Source organism: Helicoverpa armigera, chromosome 29 (genome assembly GCF_030705265.1).
Source record: "Helicoverpa armigera isolate CAAS_96S chromosome 29, ASM3070526v1, whole genome shotgun sequence".
Lineage (NCBI taxonomy): Eukaryota > Metazoa > Arthropoda > Insecta > Lepidoptera > Noctuidae > Helicoverpa > Helicoverpa armigera.
In genome coordinates, this window is record NC_087148.1 from 1,789,202 (window position 1) to 1,804,302 (window position 15,101).

The 15,101-nt window shown below is 38.3% G+C and overlaps 1 protein-coding gene across 4 annotated transcripts in view; it reads left to right on the plus strand.

Annotated features, from left to right (window-relative positions):
• The window catches only part of LOC110378514 (anoctamin-4), a 39,237-nt gene that overhangs the window by 16,494 nt on the left and 7,642 nt on the right, over positions 1-15,101 (plus strand). For 2 of the 4 annotated variants that reach the window (XM_064042675.1, XM_064042676.1), the window contains exons 4-19: positions 657-806; positions 1,454-1,486; positions 4,705-4,875; positions 5,272-5,379; positions 5,764-5,898; positions 6,363-6,539; positions 7,383-7,534; positions 8,036-8,138; positions 9,214-9,321; positions 9,904-10,109; positions 10,666-10,832; positions 11,182-11,258; positions 11,536-11,676; positions 12,225-12,389; positions 12,840-12,983; positions 13,604-13,773. In XM_064042675.1, coding sequence (XP_063898745.1) covers positions 657-806; positions 1,454-1,486; positions 4,705-4,875; positions 5,272-5,379; positions 5,764-5,898; positions 6,363-6,539; positions 7,383-7,534; positions 8,036-8,138; positions 9,214-9,321; positions 9,904-10,109; positions 10,666-10,832; positions 11,182-11,258; positions 11,536-11,676; positions 12,225-12,389; positions 12,840-12,983; positions 13,604-13,773 — 2,207 coding nt within the window. The remainder of the gene's footprint in view (positions 1-656; positions 807-1,453; positions 1,487-4,704; positions 4,876-5,271; positions 5,380-5,763; positions 5,899-6,362; positions 6,540-7,382; positions 7,535-8,035; positions 8,139-9,213; positions 9,322-9,903; positions 10,110-10,665; positions 10,833-11,181; positions 11,259-11,535; positions 11,677-12,224; positions 12,390-12,839; positions 12,984-13,603; positions 13,774-15,101) is intronic. The other 2 variants (XM_064042677.1, XM_064042678.1) reach the window with 1 other exon arrangement.

Consider the following 15,101-nt stretch of genomic DNA (forward strand, 5'->3'; position numbering starts at 1 on the left):
CAAAATGTATAAACAACACATTTTTTGTATTGCATATGTGCAAAGCATCAAATGGCTGACTTTAGAGCGGCAAAGTTATTTGACGAAAGTGCCAGTGTTTTATGTACATTTTGACTATGGTTAAGTCAATAATAGCTAACTTTCTTAATAAAAGCTATTAAACGAAAACCATACGTAAGGATGTCAAAATGTGCCGGTTATTTAAATATCTTTGCCAGCCGTTACGGTTAGTCAGTAGCAAGAATGACTGACTACCAGTCTTACTCTTACCAAGGGGTCTCATTTTACCCACATAACCGGGTCGAAGAAGTTAGGTAAGCAGCCGCTCCATGTAACACGCTGGCTCTCAACTACATCCGATTACACTAGAAGTCGGTTACGCGTTTAGAAAAAAGGTTAGGCAAATTATCCAATCTAATATTATCGGCACGAATCTTGAGCTCTGACCTACATACATCTGCGCAGAAGTGATTTATTAGCAAACAACCAATCCCGGGTGACGGCTATGACGCGATGCGCTGCGGGCCAATCACCGCTTTAGCCCGCCCCCGCGACTCACTTCATACCACAAAAGGGACCCAATAAATTACTTCTGCGCAGGTGAAGGTTGGAGCTCAAGATTCGTGCCGATAACTATACCTACACCTATTTTTCAGACCACAAAGGCCCGTCGTCGAAGCCACGAGTCAGCATTACCAGGCACTCCTCTACATCAGAAAGCTCCATGGAAGTCAGCTGACAGTCTCGTGCCTGAGTCGGCTTTCGGAACATCCTTAGCTGATATCATGGAGAGTCCTGCTAATAAGGTTAGTTTATATCGTATCCTGATTTTTAGTATGGGTTGCACCTAGGGCTGCCATCCGTCCGGGTTTCCCCGGATTTGTCCTCGTTTGAAGGCCGTCCGGGGGCCGTCCGGGCGGGGTTTCAAGAAGTGTCCCCGGACACTTTTCATGTAAGGAAGCACCTCATTGAATTTTAGTATATGTTAATAGTAAATGGATTACAAATTAGGTATTATTATGTTTGAAAAAAATCGTACTCGTTCGTGGAAAAAATGCTTTTTACGCCAAATGTCCGGGTTTTTTTAATGTTTGTCCGGGTTTGGAGAAATTCGAGAGCAGCCCTAGTTGCACCATTTAACTATAACGTTAACCGAACCATTTCAACTCATGAAGTTGCTGATTTGACCATTATTTCAGTCAAATAAATCTTTTGGTTTTAGCCCATTTAAGTATCTAAAAATAATATTAAGCTGTTTTTACCCGCAAAGTAGTCTCGACGAAACGTGGGTGATACCGCGGGCGTAAGTTAGTGTAGTACTTGAAACATACACAGGTACTGGTACTGTTTAATTTAAAAAAAAATCGCTCCTTTTCAATACCTTTTTCTGATTATAAGCCGAGCATATTTTATTTTTCATTTAAATTAATAAATAATTATTCAATATTTTCAGAATATGCCGTTTGGTGGCTACGATGAGAAAAAGGTACTGTTTCGTTTATTTTTTATAAACATCGACCTAATTTTTTAGTTTCTAGTCTTCACTTCTCAATAACTGATTAGAAAACATTAAAAGTATGAGCTTTACAGCGCTTTCACACTTTTACAGTCGTACGTAGCATGATATAGTTATCGGCACGAATCTTGAGCTCTCACCTATATCTGCGCAGAAGTGATTAGCTGCTAGTGTGAAAAGGCTGTTATAATCACCACGCTTTTTTTTACTGCAAATACAAATCCAATACGAAAAAGTTTTGGATTTTTCCACTCTTTTTGATGCACTATATTTATCCAGACTCAATGTAATTTACAAATCTGTCTTTTAAATTAGGATCCCTAATAAGTAGGTTTTTGGATAAGTTAAATAATCTCTAATACCGATATTGACCTAAAATGAGAGAAATGTGATATCGCGTGACCAAATGAGAACAATTTTAAAGCTTTGTTCACAATAACTAAAAAAATATGTCCATAGAAAAAAGTCCAAATTAGCTAAGTAACAGCCGCACGGGTAGATCGATCATAAGGTTAAGCAACGATTGGTGCGGTCGACACATACATAGATAGGTTATCATCTTGTCATGGCGAGTTCCTCCATGTTTCGAAAAGCACGATAAATTGGTAGGTCCCGGGTGTTATTTGAACATCTTTGGCAGTCGTTACGGGAAGTCAGAAGCTAAGTTTAACAACCAGTCTTATTAAGTAGCCCGGTTGCCCGAGTAACTAGGTTGAATTCGTTTTTTTAGGTCACAAAAGTGTGCACTATGTCTAAAAACGGCCTTGCAAATGTAACCATTCCTGAAACGATTGACCAACTTTCAGTTACATTACAGCTTAGTTTTTGGTCAGTCTTTAAAAGTTATTCAATCTCGCAACACGAGAAAAAACACTGCAAAGTTTTTTAGTTTTGGAAAAATATCTTTATTAGAAATTATAATGACTGATTGCAATCAAAATAAGTTAATAACTTCAGTGAAATTAAGACACATTGATGAAATAAAAGTTCGTGCGGTGAGAACGGGGCCCTTTTGGGTGGTATGTATCTAATCATTACCTATCTGATACTATCATAAGACAACCGTCAGATAACCAGTCTTACTAAGGGGTATCGGAAAGTACCAATGCAACTTTTCTAAGTTTGTATATGACGGCGCCACCGTCGATGTGTCAACCGTCGATCTGTCAACGGTGGACCTTATATAAAGCGGCGCGCGCGCACGATTCGGGTCATTCGTTCGCCGACCGTTGCCGAGTGCACACCTCCCACAAATTCGTGATAAATAATTGTAGTGACTAATACTGTGTTAATTGGAATAAACCAAGTGATTGTGAAACCTCTTTGTTTTATTTAACGATGTCGGATCCTGACGCCGACATATATACAGTAGAATCCCGATATAACGACCTTCAAGGGACCGACGATACTATGTCGTACTAACCGGACGACGCACAAAACGGACGGATTATTTCTTAAGTACATAACTTGTACATACATACATAACTTACGAATACATATTATTATCTTCTTATACATATATAAAAATGAATTGATGTTCGTTAGCCTTACTAAAACTGGAGAATGGCTGGACCGAATTGGCTTATTTTGGTTTTAAAATGTTTGTAGAGGTCCAGGGAAGGTTTAAACGATACGAAGTTTGTTGGGTCAGCTAGTCTTCTTATATATAAAAATGAATTGCTGTTCGTTAGTCTGACTAAAACTCCGGAATGGCTGGACCGATTTGGCTTATTTTGGTTTTAGAATGTTTGTAGAGATACGAATGCAATGAAACCATGATAGCCAGAGAGCTGAAATTTTCACAGTTAATATATTGTCATATAGATATAGTAGGATCCTAAATCTATGTAAATACACATAGATTTGTCCAATCAGTGTCCGTTGTCGCAACAATAAAAATACTTAAAACTAGGATACCTATAATAAATAAATTAGGGAGGCGGGCGAGTCTGACTCACACATGACCAGTTATATATTATTTCTTTGAGATTCTTAAAACTTACGAAAAAAACAAGTGTAAAGGGTGATAAAAGAAAACTAAAGAAATAACAATCCAATCATATATTACAAACAAAACAAATTACAATATAGACACATTAATATAACAAAGATTTCAATCTTGACCGCAGTTCGACATCAGTATTCGGTAACGTATCTCTACGCCGAGTAGTCGGTATAACTTGCTTGATAGAAAAAAACACCACAATTAAGTCAGCCACTAATAGAGTGCTTATAAACATAGGTATCATACCATTTACTATAGTATCTGGCGAATTATTACTAACATGTACTGATAAAACGGAAACAGAGAGAGAAATTTCTAAGATCAAGCCAATTAGAATGATGTACAGTTGCAGAAATCTTGAGGCGTAACTTTTTATGCTCGCTCCGACTAGAAAGATCCCAAGACTTATGTATAGAAAGAAGATTGCAGTTGGTGATATTAAATCGTGCGTTATGGAATACTTTGAGCTTTTCTCATGGTATCTCTCGTTTGCAAAATCACATGAATTGATAACCAAAGTTAGGAAACGGAATTTTGTAGAAGCGGGTTCTTCAGTCATCGGATTTTTACATTATTGACACTTGTAACTTCAATTTTTTATGTTTTTTCTTGTATTTATTTGTTTATTTGTGTTCTCTTTCATAAACTAACTGATCATGTTGGTTATGTTTATAAATTATTATAGATTTTTTGCACAATTTACAATTTACGTAGATAATTTGTCTGATTTTTTGACGTTTGACGTAAAATTGACAGCGGTCTTTTTTAAATTGATTTAAATAGGTTTTACTTAAAATAGGTCTTTCGTCGTAGATAGATACATATATATCTACCATCGACTTACCTACTTACTCCCCATTGCTGGATATGCGTGTTGGTGAGCGTAGATATTTTAAGATAGTAGGTAGACGCCGTTGATTTCTTACACTTGTGCGATTTTTTTTCCTTCGTATCCGAAACTTCGGGATTAAGTAATATTAATATAATGCTCAATCCTTCTCCGTGTCAGAGGAGGCCTGTGCCCAGCAGTGGGACGATAAAAAGGCTGTAACAGGAATGTAACCGCGACAAAATTTATATAGAAGACCCCGGAATAAAATTTTAAGAATAGCAAGAGGATGATAATGAATTCCACATTTCTCAAAAAGAGCTCATTAATAAGCAGTTTCCCCTTTACTTCCAGATCCATCTTCGAGATGACATCAAATCCATCCGCTCAGACAGCAGTTCCGAAGAGAGGCGGCCTAGAGGGTGGAGGTTCGTGAGAAATGTGACGTCAGCAGCAGGTGCCTTCACGGCTAAGGCTAAGGATGCTGCCACTGCGTTACCTGGTACTCCACAGCCGAGCTTTCAGGTAGATATAGTTATATTCTCACCGTAAATATTACATGATTAAGTATTGTGGTCACTACCTCTCTATATGAGAAGAGGCCTGTGCCCTTCAGTGAGACAATAAAAAGACTTATAATGATTGTTATGTGCTGCAAATAGCTTTGCAGCTCCAGCGATTGATTTCAAAATGCATGGGAGATAGAGTCATTCGACAAATACCTGTTGACAGGGTTACTGTGTTGACGAGGCAGGATAAGCAGTCGCTCCATGTGGCATGCATGTGGCACACTGGTAGTCAGAACTCCTACAGTTAGACTAGAAACCGACTACAACATAGTTGGGAAAGGGCGAAACGCATGATATTATTAAGAACTTAATACTACGTATAAATATGAATGAACTTTTTCATATGTTACAGTCGAAAACTGATAGCAAGACTTCTGACTATGGCAAAGAAGATAAGAAACCCTCATTACCTACCTACCAGAATGAAAAAGATCAAAATGTGGGAGAAACAAGCCCTGAGGTATGTATCTATAATACTAACAGGTATTAGGTATTATAGGAAGAGAATTCTTTGTATATCCACACCAATCTTTGCAAATTCTGTTCCGATTAGATAAAAATCTTCAGTGGTAGTCCATTTTACTTTTTATCTTCATGTACAAATTAGTTCCCTCGGGATGCGAGGGAAACCGCTGGTGCTAGCCCTAAATATAGTAAAAACTATATGCAAGATATCGTAGTCATCATAATAGGCGTTCGCTCCGTGTGGGACAATGACTTCAAATGCTCAACTGCATTCGGTTAGACTGGAAGCCGATCCCAACAAGTTTTGGGGAAAAGCTAGTCAGATAAGATCAAGATAAGTACCATGAATATTAGAAGTTATTCGTTGATATTTTGTCAGGGTCTGGAGCCAGAATCCTTATTATTCAGAGACGGCAGAAGAAGGATAGACATGGTCTTAGCTTATGAAGAGGAGGATTATGGAGTTATGACTGAAAATGAAGCGAGGAAACGGGAACATAGAAGAACATTCCAGGTCTCATCACCTTATATACTTACTAATCTATGTATACTTATATAAGAAAGAGGAAATATTTCCAAAGGCTCCTAAAGTACTGAACCGATATGAAATATTCTTTCACTGTTTTGAAGCTCAACATAAAAAACTAGAAGAGATCTTTTAGCGTTATAGACTTAACTATAGTTGTAGGTTACTTTTTCCGTTAGGTAGCATCCTCGGGTTGTGGATAGAACTGCGAGGAACAGCTAATAATTACAGCACCTAGATAGACTGGAAGCAACATACATAGAAAAAAGCTTGGCAGATGATGATATAATGTCTTCTCTCTTAAATATATATTTTTAGAGTCCATATATACTTCTTCAATTTTTGTAATACAACAATGGCAAAAAATGAAATTCTGGACCCACTTAATTCTAAGACTGCCTCTACAGTTGTTTGTCATGTCTCACAAAATAAATTATATTTACCTTTCCCAGGAAAACTTAGTAAAAGAAGGTCTAGAATTAGAACTAGAGAACAAATGCCTGTCTTTCGACGAGAAGACCTGGTTTCTGAAGATACACATACCTTGGAAGACGGAGATGAGGTTAGCGGAGGTGATCGGCATGAAACTACCCACCAAACGATTTATTACTATTTCTGTTAGAGCTTGGGTGAGTACCTTTAAATGTAGAAAGTTGTATAAAAAGAACAAAAATACTAGCGGAGGTGCCATAACAGAAAATGCCCTTAAAAGTAGCGCTCCAAAATGCAGATGAGAGGGGGCGAGGAACATAAAAGTCTTCGCCCTTATATGCCTTCTTTGGACCCGATCATTTTATGTAATAAAAGTCGTTGAGATGCCCCAAAGAACCTGAATTGTAACTGATCGTTTTTATCATGCCCACCATATGTATTTTGTCGCAGAAGAAGGTGCCTGACCTACCTGCATTATGGCATCTTTCCTTACTCTGTGGTAATTTTTGAGTATTCTTCTTCCTCCTGCCCTGTTCCCAATTTTATTTGCAGTCGGCGCAATTTGTCATCCTCTTCCATTTTCCCCTGTCACTCGTCATACTGACACTCACTCCCTTCCTATTAATGCCATCTTTCAGGCAATCCATCCATCTTTTCTTAGGTCTTCCTCTTCCTCTCCATCCATCTACATGACGGCGCCACCGTCGATGTGTCAACCGTCGATCTGTCAACGGTGGACCTTATATAAAGCGGCGCGCGCGCACGACTCGGGTCATTCGTTCGCCGACCGTTGCCGAGTGCACACCTCCCACAAATTCGTGATAAATAATTGTAGTGACTAATATTGTGTTAATTGGAATAAACCAAGTGATTGTGTCAGAACCCCTTTGTTTTATTTAACGATGTCGGATCCTGACGCCGACATATACTTAGCACACCCATGTTTGAGTATTAAGGTTAATATTTTATTTTTCTTCTTATTGCACAAAATGTATCAGGCATTTACAAATTCATCAACTGAAATTGCTAAAATATTACAGAGCGACGAAAAACAAGCAGAAAAAGACAAACGCTGGCATTCAAAATGGCGTCGACGGTGGAAACAGCTGTACGAGTATGAACACTCTAGAATAGGACCCGAACCTTCCTTCTATGGCGCTACTGATCAGAGAGGTGCTAGGAGAGAGGAAATGTAAGTAAATGTAAAGTTTTTGAGGATAAGTTATTTATAAACAACCCGTTAGGTACTCTTTGGGCTCGTGAATAAAATCTTTTGCCTTGGCTGAAAGGCATTGTCAGACACCTAAAGTGTTTGTGTGTGTGTGTGTGTGTGTGTGTGTGTGTCTGTCTGTGTGTGATTGCTGTGCTCGGTGTCTCGGGTTCGGGGCGAGCCGAAATATGTGGCTTAAGAAACTTTCACAGAGCATCCCGGATTCCGTAAGTTAGTGATTGATACACCCTCGGACGTGCCTCGGAGAGAACGTTAACGTAGGTCCTGCTTGTGATCTCTCTCCGGTGGTGTCGGCTTGTCGTCCCATCGCGCTATGACAGTGAAAGAATAGTGAGTGCACCTGTGTCCAAGCAAATGTGCCTGATGCTGGCTGATTTCTTTATATGAGAACAGCCGCCTTGGCCGTCATGGAACCCTCGGTTCCTAATCGATAATTCATCGGTTTTTTTTCTTTATTTTCAGGTTTTTAGTAAAAGACAGACATACACAATTTTCACCGGCACAAAGAAGTTTACTAGTCATGCAGATTTTGCTCAGAGCTAAATATGATAACAACGAAACTAAGGTATGTTCAAGTTGGTCATCATCATCATCTTCTTCTCGCTAGGAGAAGGAATGCACGTTAATAATCTCGTTTGCTCAAGACGGATTGACAATTTCAAACTTAATTTTTTCCTTCATCTTTACTCAATTATAAGTCCAAAATATATTTAGAAATTACATAAAACTTAGAAAAGTTACATACTAGGTACAGGTACTTGCTTGGCCTGGAATCTAAACCTTAGTAAGACTTTCTGGTTTTACTACCCGTAACGACTGCCACGGATGTTCAAACGAAAACCGGGACCCACAAAGGAGATGGCCAAATTTTCATAGAAAAAAACCCAGATTCGACAGCAATGAAATGGTTACCAATAGGTTCCTTATGATAGACCTTTGATGGTGCCAAAAAATCCAGCCTGAAATCCATGGGGTATAGGAGCTATTTCATAATATAGTTAAAATAGGTTATGTTGAATTAATGTTTATTTTAAAGATTATTAACATCAAGGAACATAAAAAAGCAAAGTAAACTAATATTTTACAAACCAATAGTAATAACCCCATGGTTTCCGAGTTGGCCTAGTGATTAAAAGGTCTTGTATGTAACCACTCCAGATACGATTAAGCACCGACCTTACCTACTTGGAGAGGTTTCGCAGTTATATGCAACCTTCACAACTGGCTATGAAACGTTTTTTTCAGAAATTGTCTTTGAAAATCGCGCCATGTGACATTGTCAAATATAACAAATGACTTAGCAATGCAAAACGGTCCAATCACGAGCCTGCATTCAACTTCTAATGAACATCAAACAGTAAAAGTAAACTTTTTTGTGAACTAAAATCTTGATCGAAAAAACGTTGTAAAAAGAGAACCCCATGGTTTTTAGATGATTTGAAATACTTTTTAAAATCCACAAATTATACTGAATCCAATCATACATATGAAGTTCCTGTCGACTCTGGGTGTTTTTTTGGCCATCTCCTTTTACGTGCCTTCCGAAACTTAGAGGAACTCGTCATGACAAGATAGATACCTTTCTAAAGGCCGACTGTGCTAAGAAGGAGGTCTTCTAACATCAATGTTAATATTTTCAGATGGGTATCCGAAGACTGCTAAACGACGGTACATATACCGCGTGTTTTCCTCTACACGAAGGGAGATATGAAGTCGACATGTCTGATGGCAGTGTTACTGATAGAAGAGTAAGTGGCTCATGTACTTAAGCTTTAGACATATATAGAAATTTTATTTCTGAATAGTTTTTAGAATTAAGGGCAGTTCATCGTTGAATTTGAATCTATTTTGGCATAGAATTTTGATCCCTTTGAGCCGAAAGAAAACAAGACACGATGATTATGCTGAATCCAAGCCAATCGTCTTCTCCAGCACCAAAAAACAACAACAGAAAAGTCCAGCCATTTAAATTGAAATTACGTATCAGATTTCATCCTGCATTCCATCAAAACTAAAACTCTCGTGAAATTACTTTGCCGCCTTTGTGACGCCTTAGGCCGTATACAGAAAGAAAGCTTTAAGAAGCTGAAACTTATAAGCGCTTATCGGCGCGTGTTCATATATTTTCCTGCGCGGGTTATCAAGCGCCAATAAGCGCTTATAAGTTTCCAGCTTCTTCCAGCTTTATTTCTGTATATGGCCTTACGCATATTCAGCGTTCAGTGCTTACATTTTGTCCTTTTGACTGATCAAAACCGAACCGATCAATACACAATTTCGTATTCATGTGGAATAAAATCTCTCTAACAAAACTATTATATTTTTTCCAGCTTCTATACCTAGAATGGGCCCGACCCTGCAAGTGGTACAAAAAGCAGCCTCTCTGGCTTGTCAGAAGGTACTTCGGTGATAAAATAGGCCTATATTTCTGCTGGCTTGGGTTTTACACTAAAATGTTATATGCCCCGGCTATAGTTGGGACCCTTTGCTTTCTATACGGCCTAGCCAGTATGGATTCCCAGGATAATATACCTAGGTAAGTTTGTGACTTTATCTAGCAATTTCATAAGTACTATGTGATCGACTCCCAGTGCAACCAGTCTGCCTTTCAGACTTCCAAAACCCAGTTACCTGGTTAACCCCCTTTGTTTGATTGGTTTTTTGACTTTCTTTTTGACTCTCTGGTAAGGAATACCAAAGATGTCCAAATTACAACTGGGATACACCACGGTACAGGTCTTCCAAAACACGGAGGAACTCGTCCTGATAAGATGGTGACCCTATCCAAAGACCAGTACGCCAAACTTCGCTTAATTTTTTGGTCGGTCGACAAAACCTTTTTATCACAATTATATTTTTAACACGCTTATGACTATGGTAAGAAAATCTTAGAATCTTAATTGAACTCACTTACCGGTCTTCGACTTGGATGAAATTTTGCACACGCTCTGAGATCTGATGACAATACATGACTAACAAATTTTTTTTGTAGGACCTTTAGAACCAAGATTTCCAAGACCACACATACAAGTCAAAAGAACCTCCATTTTTTAAGAAAAAATAACGATTTTAAACTTCTCCCTTATCCTCAGCAAAGAGATCTGTGACTCCAAAGGACCCGGCAACACGACACTCTGCCCACTTTGCGACAAAGCCTGTAAATATCAGACTTTATCAGACTCCTGCCTGTTTGCAAAGCTCACGTATTTATTCGACAATCCGGCTACCGTGTTCTTCGCTATTTTCATGTCTTTTTGGGGTAAGTGTCTTTTATAGTCCATGTAATTTTTCTATATACTTAACTAACTTCACCTTTGTAAAACTTTACCACTGAATCTAAAGAGTTAATTTCTGGCTAAAAATGCTGAAAGCCATTAAAAACCCACATTGCATTTTATGTCGTAGACTATATTTTTTTGATTTGTGGTCGGCGCAGTATGACTTCTTCCATACTCTTCTTACTGCCTTCATCACACATATAAGATTCTTTCTTACCATATCGACTTTCACACAATCCATCCATCGTTTATATAGTTGTCCCTTCTTCTTAGCCATCCATGTTAATGTTCAAAATCTTGACTGACTTGAAATTTGTATTACGTTTTCAGCAACTACATTCCTAGAGCTTTGGAAACGAAAGCAATCAGTCCTAAGATGGGAGTGGGATATGGGCGGAGTTGATCAGGTAATTTCTTCTTCCTAATTTATTACACTTCTATTCCTCTTGGTTACACATAACATATATACAGTAGTTTAGTCAAGATTATTTCTTTTTTTTTTTTACTTTTCTGAAGTCACCAAATTGAAAGAAACTATCTGGGAACTATCTATCCAAGGACTGATGTTGGTTCAGAAAGAAGAATCTATTAATGCCATTTGTCAGTTAACGATAGCCTGGAGAGACCCCAGGTCTTTTCTTACCTCTAAATTCTCTTAGCTCCAAAACCTTTCATTTCCACCAGGATGAAGACCCAAGACCTGAGTTCGAAGCATCAGTAAAGACATACAGGACCAACCCAGTAACCAGAGAGAAGGAACCCTATTTACCAACCTGGCAGAAAACTATGAAATATGTAGCCAGCAGCTCTGCAGTACTGTTCATGGTAAGAATATATATTAATTCATAGTTTAAATATTCTAGAAAAACACGCTTTTTAAAATCATTACAAGACTTTTAAACTTAGTTCCTACGATATGATGATCCATCATGAAGTTCCAGTTCATATCTTCCGGCTCCATCATGAGATCAGTTTCTGAACAGTTTCATCAGAACTATGCTGCCTATTTCCATTACGCTACGATCCTTGAAAGATGGTTAAATTATTAACCTTAAATACCATTTTAAGTTACATACAACAATCAAGTCGACAATCTATTCATGACGAGTTCTTCCGTGGTTCGGTAGGTCCCGTAAATTTATGAGTCCCGGTTGTCATTTTTAAAACCTTTGGCAGTCATTACTGGTAGTCAAAGGCCAGAAATTCTGACAACCAGTTACAACCAGTGTTGCCTGAAACTGGGTTGATGAAATTAGATGGGTAGTCGCTCCATGTGGCACACTGGTACTCAGCTACATCCAATTACACTGGAAGCCGACCCCAACATAGTTGAGAAAAGGCTAGGCAGATGATTATTTTCTTTTTTCTTTCAGATAGCCATAGTAATGGGAGCGGTGTTAGGCACGATTATCTACAGAATATCTATGGTGTCAGTCATCTATGGTGGTACTGGCTTCTTCATACAACGGCACACGAAGATATTTACGACAATGACTGCTGCTATCATCAATTTAATCATTATTATGATATTGACTAGGGTAAGTCGCATATATTATTTCATGTTATCAACAATTTCAGTGATATACCTTTCAAGTGACTTCCAAAATGGGGGGAGGAAAAAGCGAAATATTTAATGATTTACTGAAAAAAAGAGATGATAATGAGGTCATGCACATATCTGATGGTAAATTAGTTAAAATATCGGTTCCGCTCACGGCCTGTGGGAAATACATATTTTCCATAGCCGGATAAAAAGTAACCCATGTTTTTTCTCAAGATCTAGATTCTAGACTTTCTTCTACTTTCTGACCAAAAATTTTTTTCATTCCTCTTTGTCTTCTCCCAGAGTCTAGACTAGACTGTTGGTTTCAGTAGTTTTGACGAGACCTACAAAGTTATTTCAGCACCAGAGGACTTCGACCAGACTTTTTTTTATTTTAACCGTGTCTTCCTAGCAATTTCAATTTTATTCTATGTTTTTTTTTCAGATATACGCAAAAGTAGCTGTATATCTAACCAATATGGAGAACCCACGAACTCAGACTGAGTATGAAGACTCGTACACTTTCAAAATATTCTTCTTTGAATTCATGAACTTCTATTCTTCTCTTATTTACATAGCGTTTTTTAAGGTGAGTCAAAATATTTGCAGATGATGTTTGGTCCTAGAATAAGATAACTTTTGCCTACTTCTTGTATATTTTTAATTTTAATTTTCTTAAAACTACTTATGACCTCTCTTGTGTACTCTCCCTGTATATTTCCTTATGTTCTACCTCTATGTACTCTCCCTAATACACTACTCAGAACATTCCCTTATACTCCTCTATTAAACACTTTATGAACTCCTTCGATGTACTCGTACTTCCTTATAAAGCCCCTTATGTTCTTACTTGGTTATTTCCCCTCTATGTTCTATTTTATGTTCTATACTACTTCTTACTACCCCTTTAAATCTTCTTATGTAGTCCTCTTAAATATTTCCTTATGAGATACCCCATGTACCTACTCCTAAAGGAGTATACTCTCTAATAAACTTATTTACTCTCCGTATGACCTCCCTTATTTACTCCCCTATGTACTTTCTTATTTGCACATGTGCTTCCTTATCTAGGACCCCTGTGTACTCTCTTACATGTATAAGTACTACCCTTTGTACACCCCTGTATGTAGAGGTATTCTCCCTTATTTACTCACCCTACATACTTATGTACACCACCCAACAAACACAAACCAATCTTTTTCTCTCCAGGGCCGTTTCTACGACTACCCAGGCGACGACCAAGCTCGCAGATCAGAGTTCCTGAAGCTGAAAGGCGATATATGCGACCCAGCAGGCTGTCTCTCCGAGCTGTGCATACAACTGGCCATCATCATGATCGGCAAGCAGTTCGTCAACAACTTCGTCGAGCTCGGATACCCGTACGTACGTGTGTGTGCGTGTGTGTCTCTATACTAGCGAAACTAAGAAAAACAATCGACAAATATAAATCGCGAAAATACGGAGCAAAAATCAATATAAAATCATAAACCAGACAGCAATAGGTAAAAAGCGTTTTAGCGGGTGAAATTACTATTAATGGGTGAAATGCGTTTTAGTGGGTGAAACCCTTTATGGCGGGTGAAACACATTATAATGGGTCAAACACACTGGTGGGTGAAATGCCCTATGGTGGGTGAAACACACTGGTGGGTGAAATGCCCTATGGTGGGTGAAACAAACTGGTAGGTGAAATGCCCTATAGTGGGTGAAACACAATGTAGTGGATTAAACACAATGTAGTGGATTAAACACACTGTAGTGGGTGAAACGCTCTACATTGGGTGAAACACTCTTTAGAGGGTGAAACACTTTATGGCGTGTGAAACACACTATAACCGGTGGGACACACTATAGAGGGTGAAGTGGGTGAAGATCAGTATTCCTGAAGCTGAAAGGCGATATCTGCGACCCGGCCGGGTGTCTCTCCGAGCTGTGCATACAACTAGCCATCATCATGATCGGCAAGCAATTCGTCAACAACTTCGTCGAGCTCGGATACCCGTACGTACGTGTGTGTGCGTGTGTGTCTCTATACTAGCGAAACTAAGAGAGAAAATAACACCAAATATAGGGACAAATGCAAAAAGGGGGGAAAACGCTTTAAAAACGTGCCAAACAGGTCCAATTCAGCATTAACTTAGGCAGCAGTATCTGAAACGCATTTTAGTGGGTGAAATGCGTTTAGTGGATGAAACACTTTATGGTGAACTAAACTAGTCTTTGTGGGTGAAACAATGATTTAGTAGGTGAATCGCATTTAAATAGGTGAAATGGAATACATAATAACCTTTACATTAAATATATATTTACATTAAATTAATAGCAATACGTTTTTTGATGGCTGCTCTGTTCCCTGCCGTTTACCCAAGCCCCGAGGGAAATAAAATTCTTCCACTCCCTTGATAAGCCTATCTCCGTATCTCTGAAAAAGTGATAAACAAACAAACGAATCCGTTCCCATGCTCAATATTTGAGGATGCTGTTGTATTTATAAACAAACCAATCAAAATATTTATTATTTTTATGTTCAAACAAAACAAAGGTGTCTATTGTTTTGGCCAGTAGTTTATCAGCAAAAAAAGTAAGTTTAAAGGTTATTAAATTTTAATTTATGGATCTTATATTATTGCGGGTTATTTTTCTTTTGATAAGATGACGTGTGGATGTCACCCGCGGTCGAGAAAACTTCTCACCGTAGCCAGATATA